The following is a 15,849-nucleotide window of genomic DNA, read 5'->3' as shown; positions in this document are numbered from 1 at the left end:
AACTCCAGCTTCTGCAGTCTAGCAACTTAACTATCATCACTGGAATTGTTTGCAACTCTGTTCCTTCAGATTGTTCCCCAAATATCCAGAGCCAAACAACAAACTCATTGTGGCCTCGCTAGCGTCATGGTTAAATGTGCTCTAAGGCATCACATTCAAAGCCTGAAGTGTTTGAAAGATTTTACACTGGTACTCTACAGATATCCTCTCATCCCTCAACAACCTGGGATGTATCCCATCTGGACCAAGGAATTTAGCCACTGTAAGCATCCAGTTAACATTTCTAGTCCATCCAACAGCTCCATACACCTTTACGTCATGAGATTCCATCAGGAATTTGTTCCTTGGCAAAAATAGATCTGAAACACTCATTTACTATGTTAACCATGCCATCTATTACTGAGATGTGTACTTAGTAATGAACCACCACCCTCACCTATAGAACTCACCTGCATTTTTTATTCCAAAATAAACTTCATTCATAATAAAAGACAAACTATATACAATTATAAAACAGTGCAAGCCTTTACATTCTTGTACAGATCAACCATTAGTGTTACCTTTTTATATAAAAAACACAGCACCGATGCCACACGTGTGGCTCCCTGGGGGCTACCCAGTCCCATATTTACAATATTTAAGAGGCTTTCTCACCTGACCCCAACCCTCCCTCTCCAGTAGCAGAACAACCCTAAACTGTAGTCCTTCCCCACCAAGCCCCTGCGTTGGCTGCACCCAGCTTCAGTGTGTCCCTCAGCACGTACTCCTGCAGCCCGGAATATGCCAGTGGGCAGCATTCCCCTATGGACATCTCGCAGTGCTGGGAGACCAACAAGCTTCGGGCAGACCAAAGGGCATCTTTCACTGAGTTGATGACCTTCCAGCAGCAGTTGACATCCGTCTCCGTGTGTGTCCCCGGGAACAGCCCGATCAGAGAATCCTCTGTTACGCAGCTGCTGGGGATGAACAGTGACAAGGACCCTTGCATCTTTCGCCACACCCTCCTCGCAAACCCACAGCCCGCAAAGAGGTGGGCGACCATCTCATTCCCAGTGCAGTCCTCCCAGGGCAGCGCGCACTGGGACTGATCTTCTGACCATGCAGGAAGGATCTGACTAGAACTCACCCGCATCTGCTGATAGATCTGATCCTGAAAACAACAAACACTCTCAACGGGCGTGCTCGAGCGCCCTTTAAATGTCCCGCCATTTTCCTGTGGGCGTGGCCGACGGGGTGGGGCTGACGATCATGGTTTGAAGTATGATTGGCTATTAACTGCCAGCGTACTGGTGTCCGGCTTCTGATTGGCTCAAGGACGCATCGATCAGCTGGTGGGTTGTCCACAGCGGAGCGTGAGGCAAACGCGATACCAGGTACGCGCACGCGTGAGAGAGACCAAAGAAAGAAAGGGAAAAGCGGAGAGCGAGCGAAAGAAAGGCGAGTGAGAGAGAAGGGGGAGACCGACCGACCCACAGACCCTGCAACGCTGCGCCGAGGGCTGGGAATCGGAGGCCGGGAAGCGCCTGTAGTTGCAGCCAGACGGCACGATGCAGCCCCTGGGCCGTGCTGCGATTGATGTGCGGGTCCAGGATGTGCAGAAGCGGAGGAACCCGAGCAAACACTACGTGAGTTCGGGAGCCGCCAGTGGCGGGCGCGGAAATCGGCATCCCCGGGACAGCAGGGCTGCAGAACCCCGGGTCTGTGGGTGAGGGTGCAGGAAGTACGGAGGAGGGGAAGGCTGGGGAGGGGGGAGGGTGGGCGACGGTGGGGAAGGGGGAAGGTGAGCGAGGGGGGAGGGTAGGAGAAGGTGAGCGAGGGATGGGGATGGTGGGTGGGTGGGTGGGGGGATGGTGGGTGGGGGGTGGGTGGGTGGGTGGATGGTGGGTGGGTGGGTGAGGGGTGGTGGGTGGGAGGTGGTGGGTGGGGGGAGGATGGTCGGTGGGGGGAGGGAGGGGGGAGGATGGTGGGTGGGGGAGGGAAGGGAGGGGGGGTGGGGGGACGGAGGGTGGAGGATGGTGTGGGGGGCTAGGGAGGGTGGAGGATGGTGGGTGGGGGGAGGGTGGAGGATGGTGGGTGAGGGGTTGGGGGAGGGTGGGTGAGGTTAGGCAATGGTGTGCATGGCAAGGATGTATTAGGGTGGTGGTCAGGATTGGACAGTGAGGTGGAAGGGTGTGGAGCTGCCGGCATGAGTGGAAGAGGATGGATGATGAGAGTTGACAACTGGGGGGGGAGGAGTGAGGGTGGACAGCTGGGAGGGAGGGAGAGGGGGCGAAGGTGAATGGAAGTGGGTTGTGAGCGAAGGTATTGGTTTATTATTGTTACATACAGAGGTGCAGTGAAGAGCTCTGTTTGTATGCCATCTGAACTGATCATTTCATACATAAGTACATCAAGGTACTGAAGGGAAAACAATGCAGAATATTGTGTTTTGGTTACATAGAAAGTGCCGTGCAGGAAGACAAATAAAGTACAAAGTCCATGATGAGGTAGATTGAGAGGTCATCTTTTAGCATACGAGAAGTCTGTTCAGGAGTCTGATAACAGCAGGATAGAAGCTGTCCTGTAGCCTGGTGGTACATGCTCTGAAGATTTTGTATCCTCTGTCCAATGGGAGAGGGGAGGAAAGAGAATGACTGGGGTTGGGAAAGGTTCTTGATTATATTGGCTGCTTTCCCAAAGAGTGGGAAGTGTAGCTGGAATCAGTGGAGGGGAGACTGGTTTGTGTGATGGACTGGGCTGTGGTCACAACTCCCTGCAATTTCTTGCAGTCTTGGGCAGCACAGTTGCTGTACCAAGCTGTGATGCATCTGGACAGGATGTTGTCTATGGTGTATCTGTAAAAAAAAATTGGTCAGAGTAGTGCCGATTCTCCTTAACTTTCTGAGGTGTGCTTTCTTGGCTGTGGCATCCACAAGGTTGGTGCAGTACCTCCACCTCAGCACTATTGATACAGACAGGGGCTTGTACTCCACCCTGATTCCTGCATTCAATGATCAGATCCTTCATTTTGCTGACATTGAGGGAAAGATCATTGTTTTGACACCATGCCATGAGGTTCTCCATCTTCTTCCTGTACTCCATTTGTTGTTGTTTGAGATCCGGCCCACTACGATGGTGTCATTTGCAAACTTGTAAATGGAGTTAGTGCCACATTGTGTAGTATAGTAAGGAGCTGAGGATGCAGCTTTGTGGGCCACCGGTGTTGAGGAGAATCATGGAGGAAGTGTTGTTGCCTGTCCTTACTGATTGCGGACTTTTGGTCAGGATGGGGGGTGGGGCCAAGGGGGTTGGTGAAATGAGAGTGGAATGGGGAGGATGGTGTGTCTGGGGGAGTTCTGTGGAGGATAGTGCAAGGGAATGGCAGGAAGAGGGGATGGGGGTCTGGAGAAGGGGGCTGTGGAGTGTGGGGTAGTCTAGAGAAAGGGAGTGGAGGTGAAAGATCAGCCATGATCTTATTGAATAATGGGGGAGGCACAAGGGGCCAAATGGCCTCTGATTTCTTCTTAAAGGGGAAGATGGATTTGGGTAGTGGTGATGGCCCTGAGGGAGTAAGGAACAGATCAAGGGATTGGTAATGAGAGAGGGGTATGTAGAGTTGCTTAATGAGCAGTGTTTGGAGGTGAGCTGTGGATGGGGTGTGAAGATTAGGAATAGTGCTGTGGTCATTGAGGGAGTGAGGAATATTGATGGAGGGTGGGGTGTGGCATGGGTCTTGGATGGAGAAGACGTTGGAACATTTCTACTGTTGAGTCCCACTTGTACTTGATCCAGACTTGGTAACCAGTGAATTCTGTAGAGGGATCTTGTTGATTGCTTCAAGTTGAGAACACTGGGGTTTGGTGGGTGTTATTTCTTTGCACAAGCTTAGTGAAACGGACATTCATTCAAAACACCAGTTCTTGTGGAGTCTGTGCATGTCTGAATGGCATTTATTGACCTAGGTATCCTGAGGAACAGCAACAGGAATTAACATTTCCTGTAAATTTGCATGTTGCTGGTTTCCTCTGTTCTCATTTTTAACTTTGGAAAATTTTTATCTTCAGTTTTTTATCTCAAGTACTTAACAATTCCTTTTTGAAGCTGTATTCAACCTTTCATGTAGTCCATTGTAGATCATAACAACTCTTTTTGTGTGATTCCTTTGGTTCTTCCATTAATCACTTCAAACCGGCCCTTGTTCTTAACCAGTTTGCCTTTGGAAACAGTTTCTCTTTCTCTTACTTTGTTCATGTCACTTGTGATTTTAAGTCTTTTAACAATTGATGACCACAAGAGGACATAGGTTTAAGGTGCTGGGGAGTAAATATAGAGGAGATGTCAGGGGTAAGTTTTTTACTCAGAGTGGTGAGTGCGTGGAATGGGCTGCTGGAAATGGTGGTGGAGGCTGATACGATAGGGTCTTTCAAGAGACTGTTAGATCGGTACATGGAGCTGAGTGAAATAGAGGGCTATGGGTAAGCCTAGTAATTTCTAGGGTAGGGACATGTTCAGCACAGCTTTGTGGGCCAAAGGGCCTGAATTGTGCTGTATTTGTTCTATGTTCTAATTCTTTTTATGTGCCTTGGCTGTAAGAGAACAGCTTCTGCTTCTCATGTCTGCAACTGAAATCCACCATCCCTGAGACCTCTCTAGTAAATATTTTCTGCACCTTCTCAAGGGCCTTCACATCTTTCCCAAAGTTCAGTTATTAGATTTGGGCACAATAAACCAGTTGTGCCAGACCAGTGCTTTACAGAAGTTCAACATAATTTCCTCACATTTGGGATTCTGTATGTTTATATACTGCTTTTGCAGCTTGTTTTGCAAACTTTGAAGACTTAGGCATAGGTACCACTGACTCTCTGCAACCCCTTTGGAACTTTGCCTTTGAAATAATATTGCCTCTCCTTTTTTACACAAAGCCCACTGCTTTGTATTTCTCAATCATATTTCATTTGCTATGTGTCCTATCATTATCCTCCACTGTTTATCATGCATTCAAGCTTTTTTTGTCAGACTAAACACATCGATGAAGGGAGAGCAGTATATGTAGTGTATATGGATTTCAGCAAGGCATTTGATAAGGTACCCTATGCAAGGCTTATTGAAAAAGTAAGGAGGGATGGGATCCAAGGGGACATTGCAGTGTGGATCCAGAACTGGCTGTCCCACAGAAGGCAAAGAGTGGTTTTTGAAGGGTCATATTCTGCATGGAGGTCGGCGACCAGTGGTGTACCTCAGGGATCTGTTCTGGGACCCTTACTCTTTGTGATTTTTATAAACGACCTGGATGAGGAAGTGCAGGGATGGATTAGTAAGTTTGTGGATGATACAGAGGTTGGAGGTGTTGTGGATAGTTTGGAGGGCTGTCAGAGGTTACAGCAGGACATAGATAGGATGCAAAGTTGGGCTGAGAAGTGGCAGATGGAGTTCAACTCAGATAAGTGTGAAGTTCATTTTGGTAGGTCAAATATGATGGCAGAGTATAGTATTAATGGTAGGACTCTTGGCAGTGTGGAGGATCAGAGGGATCTTGGGGTCTGAGTCCATTAGGACGCTCAAAGCAGCTGCACAGGTTGACTCTGTGGCTAAGAAGGCATATGGTGTATTGTCCTTCGTCAGTCGGGGAATTGAATTTAGGAGCCGGGAGGTAATGCTGCAGCTATATAGGTCCCTGGTCAGACCCCACTTGGAATACTGTGCTCAGTTCTGGTCACATCACTACAGGAAGGATGTGGAAGCCATAGGAAGGATGTGGAAGCCATAGAAAGGGTGCAGAGGAGATTTACAAGAATGCTGCCTGGAACTCTGCCTTTTCTCCTTGGAGTGACGGAAGATGAGGGGGGACCTGATAGGGGTGTATAAGATGATGAGAGGCTTTGATCGGGTAGATAGACAGAGGCTTTTTCCCAGGGCTGAAGTGGTTGCCACAAGAGGACATAGGTTTAAGGTGCTGGGGAGTAGGTATAGGGGAGATGTCAGGGGTAAGTTTTTTTTACTCGGAGAGTGGTGAGTGCGTGGAATGGGCTACCGGGAACGGTGGTGGAGGTGAATACAATAGTGTCTTTTAAGAGACTTTTGGATAGGTACATGGAGCTGAGAAAAATAGAGGGCTATGGGTAAGCCTAGTAATCCCTAAGGTAGGGACATGTTCGGCACAGCTTCGTGGGCCGAAGGGCCTGAATTGTGCTGTAGGTTTTCTATGTTTCTAATATGTTACAGCATTGTCGGAAGCCATTCAACCCATTGAGTCTGTGATAGCTCTTGTTAGAAAGAACTAGTCACTGTCATTCCCTTGCTTTTTCTCCATATCACTGCAATTTTTTAACTTCCCAAATGTTTCTGATTCCCATTCTCCTTTACAAATTTAAAAATTGTGCCCTGTACAACTAATCCATATCGATAATATGCAGTGGACCTAACATCAATCCCTGAAGAAGAATATCATTTATAATCTTACAGCTCAAAATGTACTTGTGGATCTTTATTGTTTTCTAAGTCAGTCATGGAGTCATACAGCACAAAAACAGGCTCTTCGGCCCAACTGGTCTATGCTGACCAAGGTTCCCATCTAAGCTAGTCCCATTTGCCTGTGTTTGGCCCATATCCCTCTAAACCTTTCCTGTTCGTGTACCTGTCCAAGTGTCTTTTAAATGTTGCCAATGTACCTGCCTCAACCACTTCCTCTGGCAGCTCATTCCATATACTGACCACCCTCAGGTTCCTATCAAATTTTTTCCGCTTTCATTTTAAACCTACGCCCTCTAGTTCTTGATTCTACAACCCTGGGAAAAAAACTGTGCATTGACCCTATCTATGCCCCTCATGATTTTGTACACCTCTACAAAGTCACCTCTCATGACTTTGTACAGCTCGATAAGATCACCCCCATTCTCGTATGTTCGAATGAGAAAAGTCTCAACCTCTCTCCATAAGTGAGTCCCAGCAACATCCTAGTAAATCTCCTTTGCATTCTTTCCAGCTTAGTGGCATCTTTCCTCCAGCAGGGTGACCAAAATGGAACATAATATTCCAAATGCATCCTCACCAATGTCTTGACCAACCGCAGCATTACCTCTCAACTTCTATACTCAGTGCCCTGACTGATGAAGGCCAGAATGCCAAAAGTTGCCTTTACTACCCTGTCTACCTGTGATGTCACTTTCAGGGAACCATGTACTTGTACTCCAAGGTCCCTCTGTTCTACAACACTCCCCAGGGTCCTACTGCTCACTGTGAAAGTCCAAACCTAATTTGTCTTCCCAAAATGCAACACCTCACACTCATCCAAATTAAACTCCATTTGCTATTCATTGGCTCAACTGAACAAGAATCCTGATAATCATCTTCACTGTCAACAACACCACCTATTTTAGTGTCATCTCCAGTCTTACTAACCATGCCTTGTACATTCTCACTTCATTCATTGATATAGATGACAAATAGCAATAGGTATAGCACCAAACCCTGGGGAGCGCCACAAGTCATGGGCTTCCAGTCTGAGAAACAACCTTCCACCATCACTGTCTGCTTTCTACCATCAAGCCAATTGTGTATCCAATTAGCTAGCTCTCTCTGGATCCCATGCAATCTAACTTTCCATAGCAGCCTACCATGAGGAACCTTGTTGAAGACCATATAGATTACATCTACTGACCTACCCTCATCAACCTTGGTAATTCTTCAAAAAAACAATAAAATTTGTGAGCCATGATCTCCCATGCACAAAGCCATCCTGACTATGCCTAATCAAAACCTGTCCTGCTAAATGCTTGTACGTCTTATCCCTCAGAATGCCCTCTAGCAACTTGCCTACCACAGATGTTAGGCTTACTGGTTTACAGTTCCCAGGTTTTTCTTCGCAGCCCTTAAATAAAGGCATAACATCAGCCAACCTCCTGTCTGCTGGCACTTCACCTGTCACAAATGATAATGCATATATTTCAACCAGGGCTCCTGCAATTTCTTCTCTAGCTTCTCTAGCATGGATAGAGGATTGGTTAACTAATAGAAGGCAGACAGTTGGGATAAATGGGTATTTCTCTGGGTGGCAATCAGCGGTGAGCAGGGTGCCGCAGGGGTTGGCACTGGGCCTGCAACTGTTCACGATATACATTAATGATTTGGAAGAGGGGATCGAGAGTAACGTATCTAAGTTTGCTCATGACAGTAAATTGAGTAGAAAAGTCTGCAGAGAGATATTGATAGGTTAAGTGAGTGGGCAAGGATCTTGCAGATGGAGTACAATGTTGGTAAATGTGAGGTCATCCACTTTGGAAGGAAAAATAGATCAGGTTATTTAAGTGGTGAAAGGTTGCAGCGTGCTGTTGTGCAGAGGGACTTGGGAGTGCTTGTGCATGAATTGCAAAAGGTTGGTTTGTAGGTGCAACAGGTTATCAAGAAGGCAAATGGAATGTTGGCCTTCATTGCTAGAGGAATTGAATTTAAGAGCAGGGAGGTTATGCTGCAACTATACAGGGTACTGGTGAGGCCTCACGTGGAGTACTGCGTGCAGTTCTGGTCTCCTTACTTGAGAGGAAAGATATACCGGCTTTGGAGGTGGTGCAGAGGAGATTCACCAGGTTGATTCTGAAGATGAGGGGTTAGCCTATGAGGAGAGATTGAGTTGCCTGGGACTATGCTCGCTGGAATTCAGAAGAATGAGAGGGGATCTTATAGAAACATATAAAATTATGAAAGGGATAGATAAGATCGAAGCAGGAAGGTTGTTTCCACTGGTAGGTGAGACTAGAACTAGGGGACATGGCCTCAAGATTCGGGGGAACAGATTTAGGACAGATGAGGAGAAACTGCTTTTCCCAGAGAGTAGTGAATTTGTGGAATTCTCTGGCCAGTGAAGCAGTAGATGCTACCTCATTAAATATATTTAAGACACAATTCGATAGATTTTTGCACAGTAGGGGAATTAAGGGTTATGGAGAAAAGGCAGGTAAGTGGATCTGAGTCCACAGCCAGATCAGCCATGATCTTATTGAATGGCGGAGCAGGCTCGAAGGGCCAGATGGCCTACTCCTGCTCCTATTTCTTATGTTCTTATGTTCCGACAGTGTTCTTGGATATACCTGATTGGGCCCTGGAGATTTATCTACCTTCATGCACTTCAAGATATTCAGTGCTGTAATGCGGACTATCCCTAAGACATCCTCATCAACCACCTCAAGTTCTGATTTCTTCATGTCCTTCTCCATGGTAAAAGCAGAGGAGAAATATTCATTGAAGACCTCGCCTGTCTCCTGTGGCTTCATACAAAGATGTCCACTTTGGTCTGAGGGGCCTATGTACTTATAAAATCTCTTTGGATTCTCTTTAATCTTCTCTGTCAAAGTTATCTCATACCCCCATTTTGCCCTCCTGATTTCCTTCTTGTGTACACTTCTGCATCCCCTATACTCCAGGGATTCACTTGATCCCAGCTGCATCCATGCTGCATCCCTTTTCCTGACGAGAGCATCAATGTCCCTTATCATTTAGTGTTCCCTACTCCTGCCAGCCTTGCCCTTCACTCAAACAGGAACTTGTAGATCTTGAACTCTTGATCTCACTTTTAAAAGCCTCCCACTTGCCAAATGTCCCTTTGCCTGCAAACAATGTACTCCAATTAACTTTTGCAAGTTCCTGTCTAATACTGTCAAAATTTTTCTTGCTCCAATTTAGAACTTTAACCTGTGGACCAGATCTAGTCCTCTCCATAACTAATTTAAAACTAAGAGAACTATGGTTGCTGGTCCTAAAATGCTCTCCCACTGACACCTCAGTAAGATAAGATATCTTTATTAGTCACATGTACATCGAAATATACAGTGAAGTGCATCTCTTGCGTAGAGTGTTCTGGGGGCAGCCCGCAAGTGTCACCATGCTTCCGGTGCCAACGTAACGTGCCCACAACTTCCTAATCTGTATGTCTTTGGAATGTGAGAGGAAACCGGAGCACCCGGAGAAAACCCACGCAGACATGGGGAGAATGTACAAACTCCTTACAGACAGCGGCCGGAATTGAACCTGGGTCGTTGGTGCTGTAAAGCGTTACGCTAACCGCTACACTACCGTGCCTGTCATTTGTCCTGCTCTATTTCCCAAGAGTAGGTCAAGCTTTGCCCTCTCCCTATAGGGCATTCTATATGTTGCCTGAGTAAACTTTCCTGAACACACTCTTCCTCCTTATCCTAAATCTGTCTGCCAGTTTTATCTACCTCTGATATGGGGGATTGCTTCCTGCAGTCTACCCAATCTCTACCACTCATAACTATGTGACTGCTTTGAGTCAGTGGACTGGTCCTTGTTCAAAGACTCAGCTGCCAGCCTTGATGAGTATGTCACCACCATCATGGACTTTATCAGTAAGTGTGTTGAGGACCATCTACCAAAGAAGACAATATGGGTGTTCCAAAACCAGAAACTATGGATGAACTGGGAGATCCCCTCCCTACTGAAGTTGAGGACTGCTGCATTCTAATCAGGTGACTCTGACCTTCACAAGAAATCGAGATTTGACCTCCATAAAGCTATCAGAGATGCCAAGAGACAATACCAGTTTAAAATGTAGTCCCAGTTCAGCCGTCAGTTGTGGCAAGGCTTACGTGCTATAACGGGCTACAGAGTGAAGTCGGGCAGCGCAGTCAACAACAGCGCATCCCTGCCTGATGAGCTTAATGCATTCTATGCACATTTTGAACAGAAGGGCATTGGTTTGTCACCACCCACCCTGACAGCCTCCAATGCAACTGAACCTGTGGTCACCGTTTAGGACGTAAAATCAGTCTTCCGGAGAGTGACCCCAAGGAAAGCATCTGGCCCAGATCGTGTCCCTGGCCGTGTCCTCAGATATTATGCTGATCAGCTGGTAGGGTTTTTGCAGACATATTTAACCTCTTCCTGCTTCAACCTGTTTTAAGAAGAGCCCTATCATCCTGGTACCTAAGAAAACAAGGTAACATGCCTTAATGACTACCGACCAGTGGCTCTGACATCCACCATTACGAAATGTTTCTAGATGCTGGTCATGGCACACATTAACTCCAACCTCCTGGAAAACTTCGACCCACTGCCGAAACAGGTCTACAGTGGACACCATCTCATGGCCCTCCACTCATCTCTGGAGCATCTGGACAGCAAAGACACCTACGTTAGACTATTGTTTATTGATGACAGGTCTGCCTTCAATACTATAACTCCAAGCAAACTCATCATCAAACTCCGAGACCTGGGACTGAACACCTCCCTCTGCAATTGGATCCTTAATTTCCTGACCAACAGACTGTAATCAGTGAGGATAGGCAGCAGCACCTCCAGCACAATTATTCTCAACACTGGTGCCCCACAAGGCTGCTTCCTCAGCCCTCTACTCTACTTTTTATATACTCATGACTGCGTGGCCAGATTCTGCTCTAACTACATCTACAAATTTGCAGATGATTTCACTGTAGTGGGCCGTATCTCAAATAACAATGAGTTGGAGTACAGGAGGGAGAGAGAGAGCTTAGTGACATGGTGTCATGACAACAACCTTTCCTTCAATGTCACCAAAATAAGAGCTGGTCATTGACTTCAGGAAAGGGGCCGGTGTACATGCACCTGTCTATATCATTGGTGCTGAGGTCGAGAGGGTTGAGAGCTTCAAGTTCCTGGGAGTGAACATCACCAATAACCTGTCCTGCTTCAACCACGTAGACATCACGGCCAAGAAAGCTCACCAGTGTCTCTACTTCCTCCAGTAGGCTAAAGAAATTTGACGTGTCCCCTTTGACATTCACCAACTTTTATTGATGCACCATAGAAAGCATCCTGTCTGGATGCATCACGGCTTAGTATGGCAACTGCTCTGCCTGGGACCGCAATAAACCGCAGAGAGTTGTGTATGCAGCCCAGTGCATAATGGAAACTAGCCTCCCCTCCATGGACTCTGTCTATACCTCTTGGTGAAGCAGCCAGCATAATCAAAGACCCCACCCACCTGGGTCATTCTCTCTTCTCCCCTTTCCCATCAGGCAGAGGATACAGGAGCCTGAGGGCACATATCACCAGGCTCAAGGACAGCTTCTGTCCCACTGATAAGACTATTGATAAGACTATTGAACGGTTCCCTTGTACGATGAGATGGACTCTTGACCTCACAATCTATCTTGTTATGACCTTGCACCTTATTGTCTACCTGCAGTGCACTTCCTCTGTAGCTGTGACACTTCACTCTGTATTCTGTTACTGTTTTTACCTGTACTGCCTCAATGCACTGTGTAATGAATTGATCTGTACGAACAGTATGCAAGACAGGTTTTTCACTGTACCTCGGTACAAGTGACAATAATAAACCAATACTGATACCAACTTTATATACCTCAATCATGTCACCTTTATCTCCTCTGCTCCAGGGAGAACAGACACAGCTTCTCCAGTCTCTCCTCATAACTGAACCTTTTGAACCCATGTGGGACCTTGTCAAAGGCATTACAAAAGTCAGGAGCATCTGCTGGAGGAACTCAGCGGGTTAAGCAGCATCTGTGGGGTGGTGGGGAAGGATTAGTTGAAATCCTGCATCAGGATTCCAGCACATGCAGTCTTTTGTGTCTCTGCCTTACTAAAGTCCATGTAAATCACATCTACTGCCCTGCCCTCAGTGAGACACTTTCTTACTACCCTTGTTGATACATTTTATTTTAACCTCTTCAAAGAATTCAATTGGGTTAAACCTGGGTAAGGAAACCTGATGATTACCACTTGTTGTCCCCCTCCCTGAGTTGATGAATCTATACTACTACAGGTAGAACACCAGGAATGTATACTACTCCAGGAAGCACTGAGAGTGGCAAAGGCACAGAATGTACTCTGGGTGGGGTACTTCAGTGTCTATCACCAAAAGTAGCTCACTATCACCACTACTGGCCAAGTGCTAAAGGACATTGCTGCTAGATTGCAGCAGGTGGTGAGGGAACAAATGAGGGAAAAAACGTACTTGATTTCATCCTCACCAATCTTCCTGTCACCAATGTGTCTGTCCACAACATTTTCAGTGGGAGAGACCACTGCACAGTTTGTATGGAGATGAAATCCTGTTTTCACAGTAAAAATACACTTCATCACATTGTGTGGCAATACAACCATGCTAAACTTCTGAGGACCAATTACTCATGAGGCTCTGAGGGCCATCAGCAGCAGCAGGATTGTACAGAACCACAATATGCAACCTCGTGGCCTGGCATATCCCTAGCTCTACCATCACCATCAAACCAGGGCATCAACCCTGGTTCAATGAAGAGTACAAGAGGGCTTGCCTGGAATAGGATTAGGCATACCTCAGAATGAAGTATCAACCTGGTGAAGTTACAAGACCGGACTACTTGCATGCTAAACAACATTATCAGTATGTAGTAGACAGCTAAGTGATCCCACTGCCAACGGATCAGATCTAAGGTCTAAGTTCTGCAATTCTGCCACATCCAGTCGTGAATGGTGGTAGACAATTAAACAACTCACTGGAGGGATACGCAGCACAAATATCCCCATTCTCAATGATGGGGGAGCCCAGCACATCAGTGCAAAAGAGAAAGCTGAACCATTTGCAAGAACCTCCAGCCACAGAAATGCCAAGTGGACGATCCATTTCGGTCTCCTCCAGTGGTCCCCAGCATGATAGATGCCACTTTTCAGCCAATTCCATTCACTGCACATGATATCAAGAAATGGCTAAAGGCATTGGATACAGCAAAGGCTATGGGGTCTGATAACATTCCGGCAATAGTATTGAAGACTTCTGCTGCAGAACTTACTGCATCATTGGCCAAGCTGCTCCAGAACAGTTACAACAGTGACATCTACCCGACGATGTAGAAAAGTACGTCCCATCCACAAGAAGCAGGACAAATCCAACCCGACCAGTTGCCTCCCCATTATTCTATCAGCAAAGTGATGGAATGGGTAATCAATAGTGCTATCAATCAGCATTTGCTTAGCAACAACCTGCTCACAGAAGCTTAGTTTGGGTTCTGCCAAAGTCACTACGCAGACCTCATTACATCCCTGGTCTAAACATGGACAAAAGAACTGAGCTCCAGAAGAGAAGTTGAGAATAACTACCCTTGACGTCAAGGCAGAATCTGATTGAATATGGCATCAAGGACCTCTGGTTAAACTGGAGTCAATGGAAATCGGGGAGAACCTTCTGCTGGTTGGAATCATGTGTAGCACAAAGGAAGGTGGTTGGAGGTCAATCATCTTGGCCACAGGACACCTCTGCGGAGTTCCTCAGGTAGTGTCGTCGGTTCAACCATCTTCAGCTGCTTCATCAGTGACCTTCTTTCAATCGTAAGGTCAAAAATAGGGATGTTTGCTGACGATTGCACAATATTCAGCACCATTCACAAGTCCTCAGATAATGAAGCAGTCCACATTCAAATCCATCAAGACCTGGACAATATCCAGGCTTGCGCTGATAGGTGGCAAGTAACATTCATGCCACACAAGTGCCAGGCAATGACAATATCCATCAAGAGAAAATCCACCCATCACTGAATTCCCTACTGTTACTATCCTGGGGTTACCATTGACCAGAAACTGAACTGGTGTCACCATATACACAATGTGGCTCCAAGAGTAGGAATCCTGTGGTGAGTAACTCACCTAATTCCCCAAAGCCTGTCTGCCATCTACTAGGCTCAAGTCAGGAGCGTGATGGAATACTCTCCACTTGTCCAGATGAGCGCAGCTTCAACACCACTCAAGAAGCTCAACACCATACAGGACATAGCAGCTCGCTTGACAGGCACCCCATCCACAACCAATCATTTACTTCACCACTGGCACGCAGTAGCAGTAGTTTGTACCATCAACAGGATGCACTGCAGCAACTCGCCAAGGCTCCTTAAACACCACCTTCTAAACCTATGACCTCTACAGCTAGAAGGGCAAGGGCAGCAAAAATGTGGGAACACCACCTGGAAGTTGCCCTCCAAGTCATATAGCTTCCAGACTTGGAAATATATCACCATTCCATCACCATCGTTGGGTCAAAATCCTGGATCACCCTCCCTAACAGCATTGTGGGTATACCCACACTTCAGGGACTGCAGCGGTTCAATGCTGGCTCAGCCTGCAAAGCCCACATCCCTTGAATGAATATTAGAAAAAAAACTGGTCAGACAAGATCTGCCCTTGACAAAGCCAAGTTGTCTCTCATTAGTCCCCTTTCCAAATAATCATTAATCCTCTGCCTCAGAATTTTTTCTACTGTCTTCCCTACCACTGCCGTTAGGCTCACTGCTCTGCAGTTGCTGGGCTTTTCCCTGATACCCTTCTTGAAAAGGGAGACCATGTTTGCTGTCCTCCAGTCATATGGTAGGAAGTCATCTTGCATCTGGGGGTTGGGGGAGGGGAAGTGGAGAGGAACTGGTAATTGGTTTATTATTGTTGCATGTATGGAAGAGGAGGAGGAGGAATAATAATAATTGGAGCAAGATATATCTAATCTTGTACTCGTATTCTTTTTCAACGCTTTGAATACAAGGCCTATCTATCATTTGCTTTCATAATTGCTTATGAACCTGCATGCTTATTTTCAATGACTTGTGTACAAGAACATTCAGGTTCCTCTGAACACTGACCACCTTTCAATCTCTCACTATTTAAAATATTCTGCCTTCTATTTTTTCTACTGAATTGTTTTCTACTAATCTTGCATTTTTCCACATTACTGCATGAAGGGTCTTGTATTGTGGCTTATCTTCATAGCTTTACTCTAAAAGTGAAAAGCTACAAATGCTGGCTACCTCCAAATGGAAACAAAAATGATGAAAAACTCAGTAGGTCAGGCAGAATCTGCAGAGGAACAGAGTTCATGTTTGACATCGTTGGCTTGTTGAC

The 15,849-nt window shown here is 46.4% G+C and overlaps 1 protein-coding gene across 2 annotated transcripts in view; it reads left to right on the top strand.

The window, feature by feature from the left end:
- Positions 1–1,368: 1,368 nt before the first annotated feature.
- sh3pxd2aa (SH3 and PX domains 2Aa) overlaps positions 1,369–15,849 on the top strand; it is a 434,682-nt gene continuing 420,201 nt past the window's right edge. For both annotated transcript variants that reach the window (XM_052027259.1, XM_052027258.1), the window contains exon 1: positions 1,369–1,625. In XM_052027259.1, the coding sequence (XP_051883219.1) occupies positions 1,548–1,625 (78 nt within the window). In that variant the 5' untranslated portion in view covers positions 1,369–1,547. The remainder of the gene's footprint in view (positions 1,626–15,849) is intronic.

This window comes from Pristis pectinata, chromosome 12 (assembly GCF_009764475.1).
Source record: "Pristis pectinata isolate sPriPec2 chromosome 12, sPriPec2.1.pri, whole genome shotgun sequence".
Taxonomy (NCBI): Eukaryota; Metazoa; Chordata; class Chondrichthyes; order Rhinopristiformes; family Pristidae; genus Pristis; species Pristis pectinata.
Note: the sequence above shows the minus strand (reverse complement) of the source record. Positions and strands in the feature narration are given on the sequence as shown.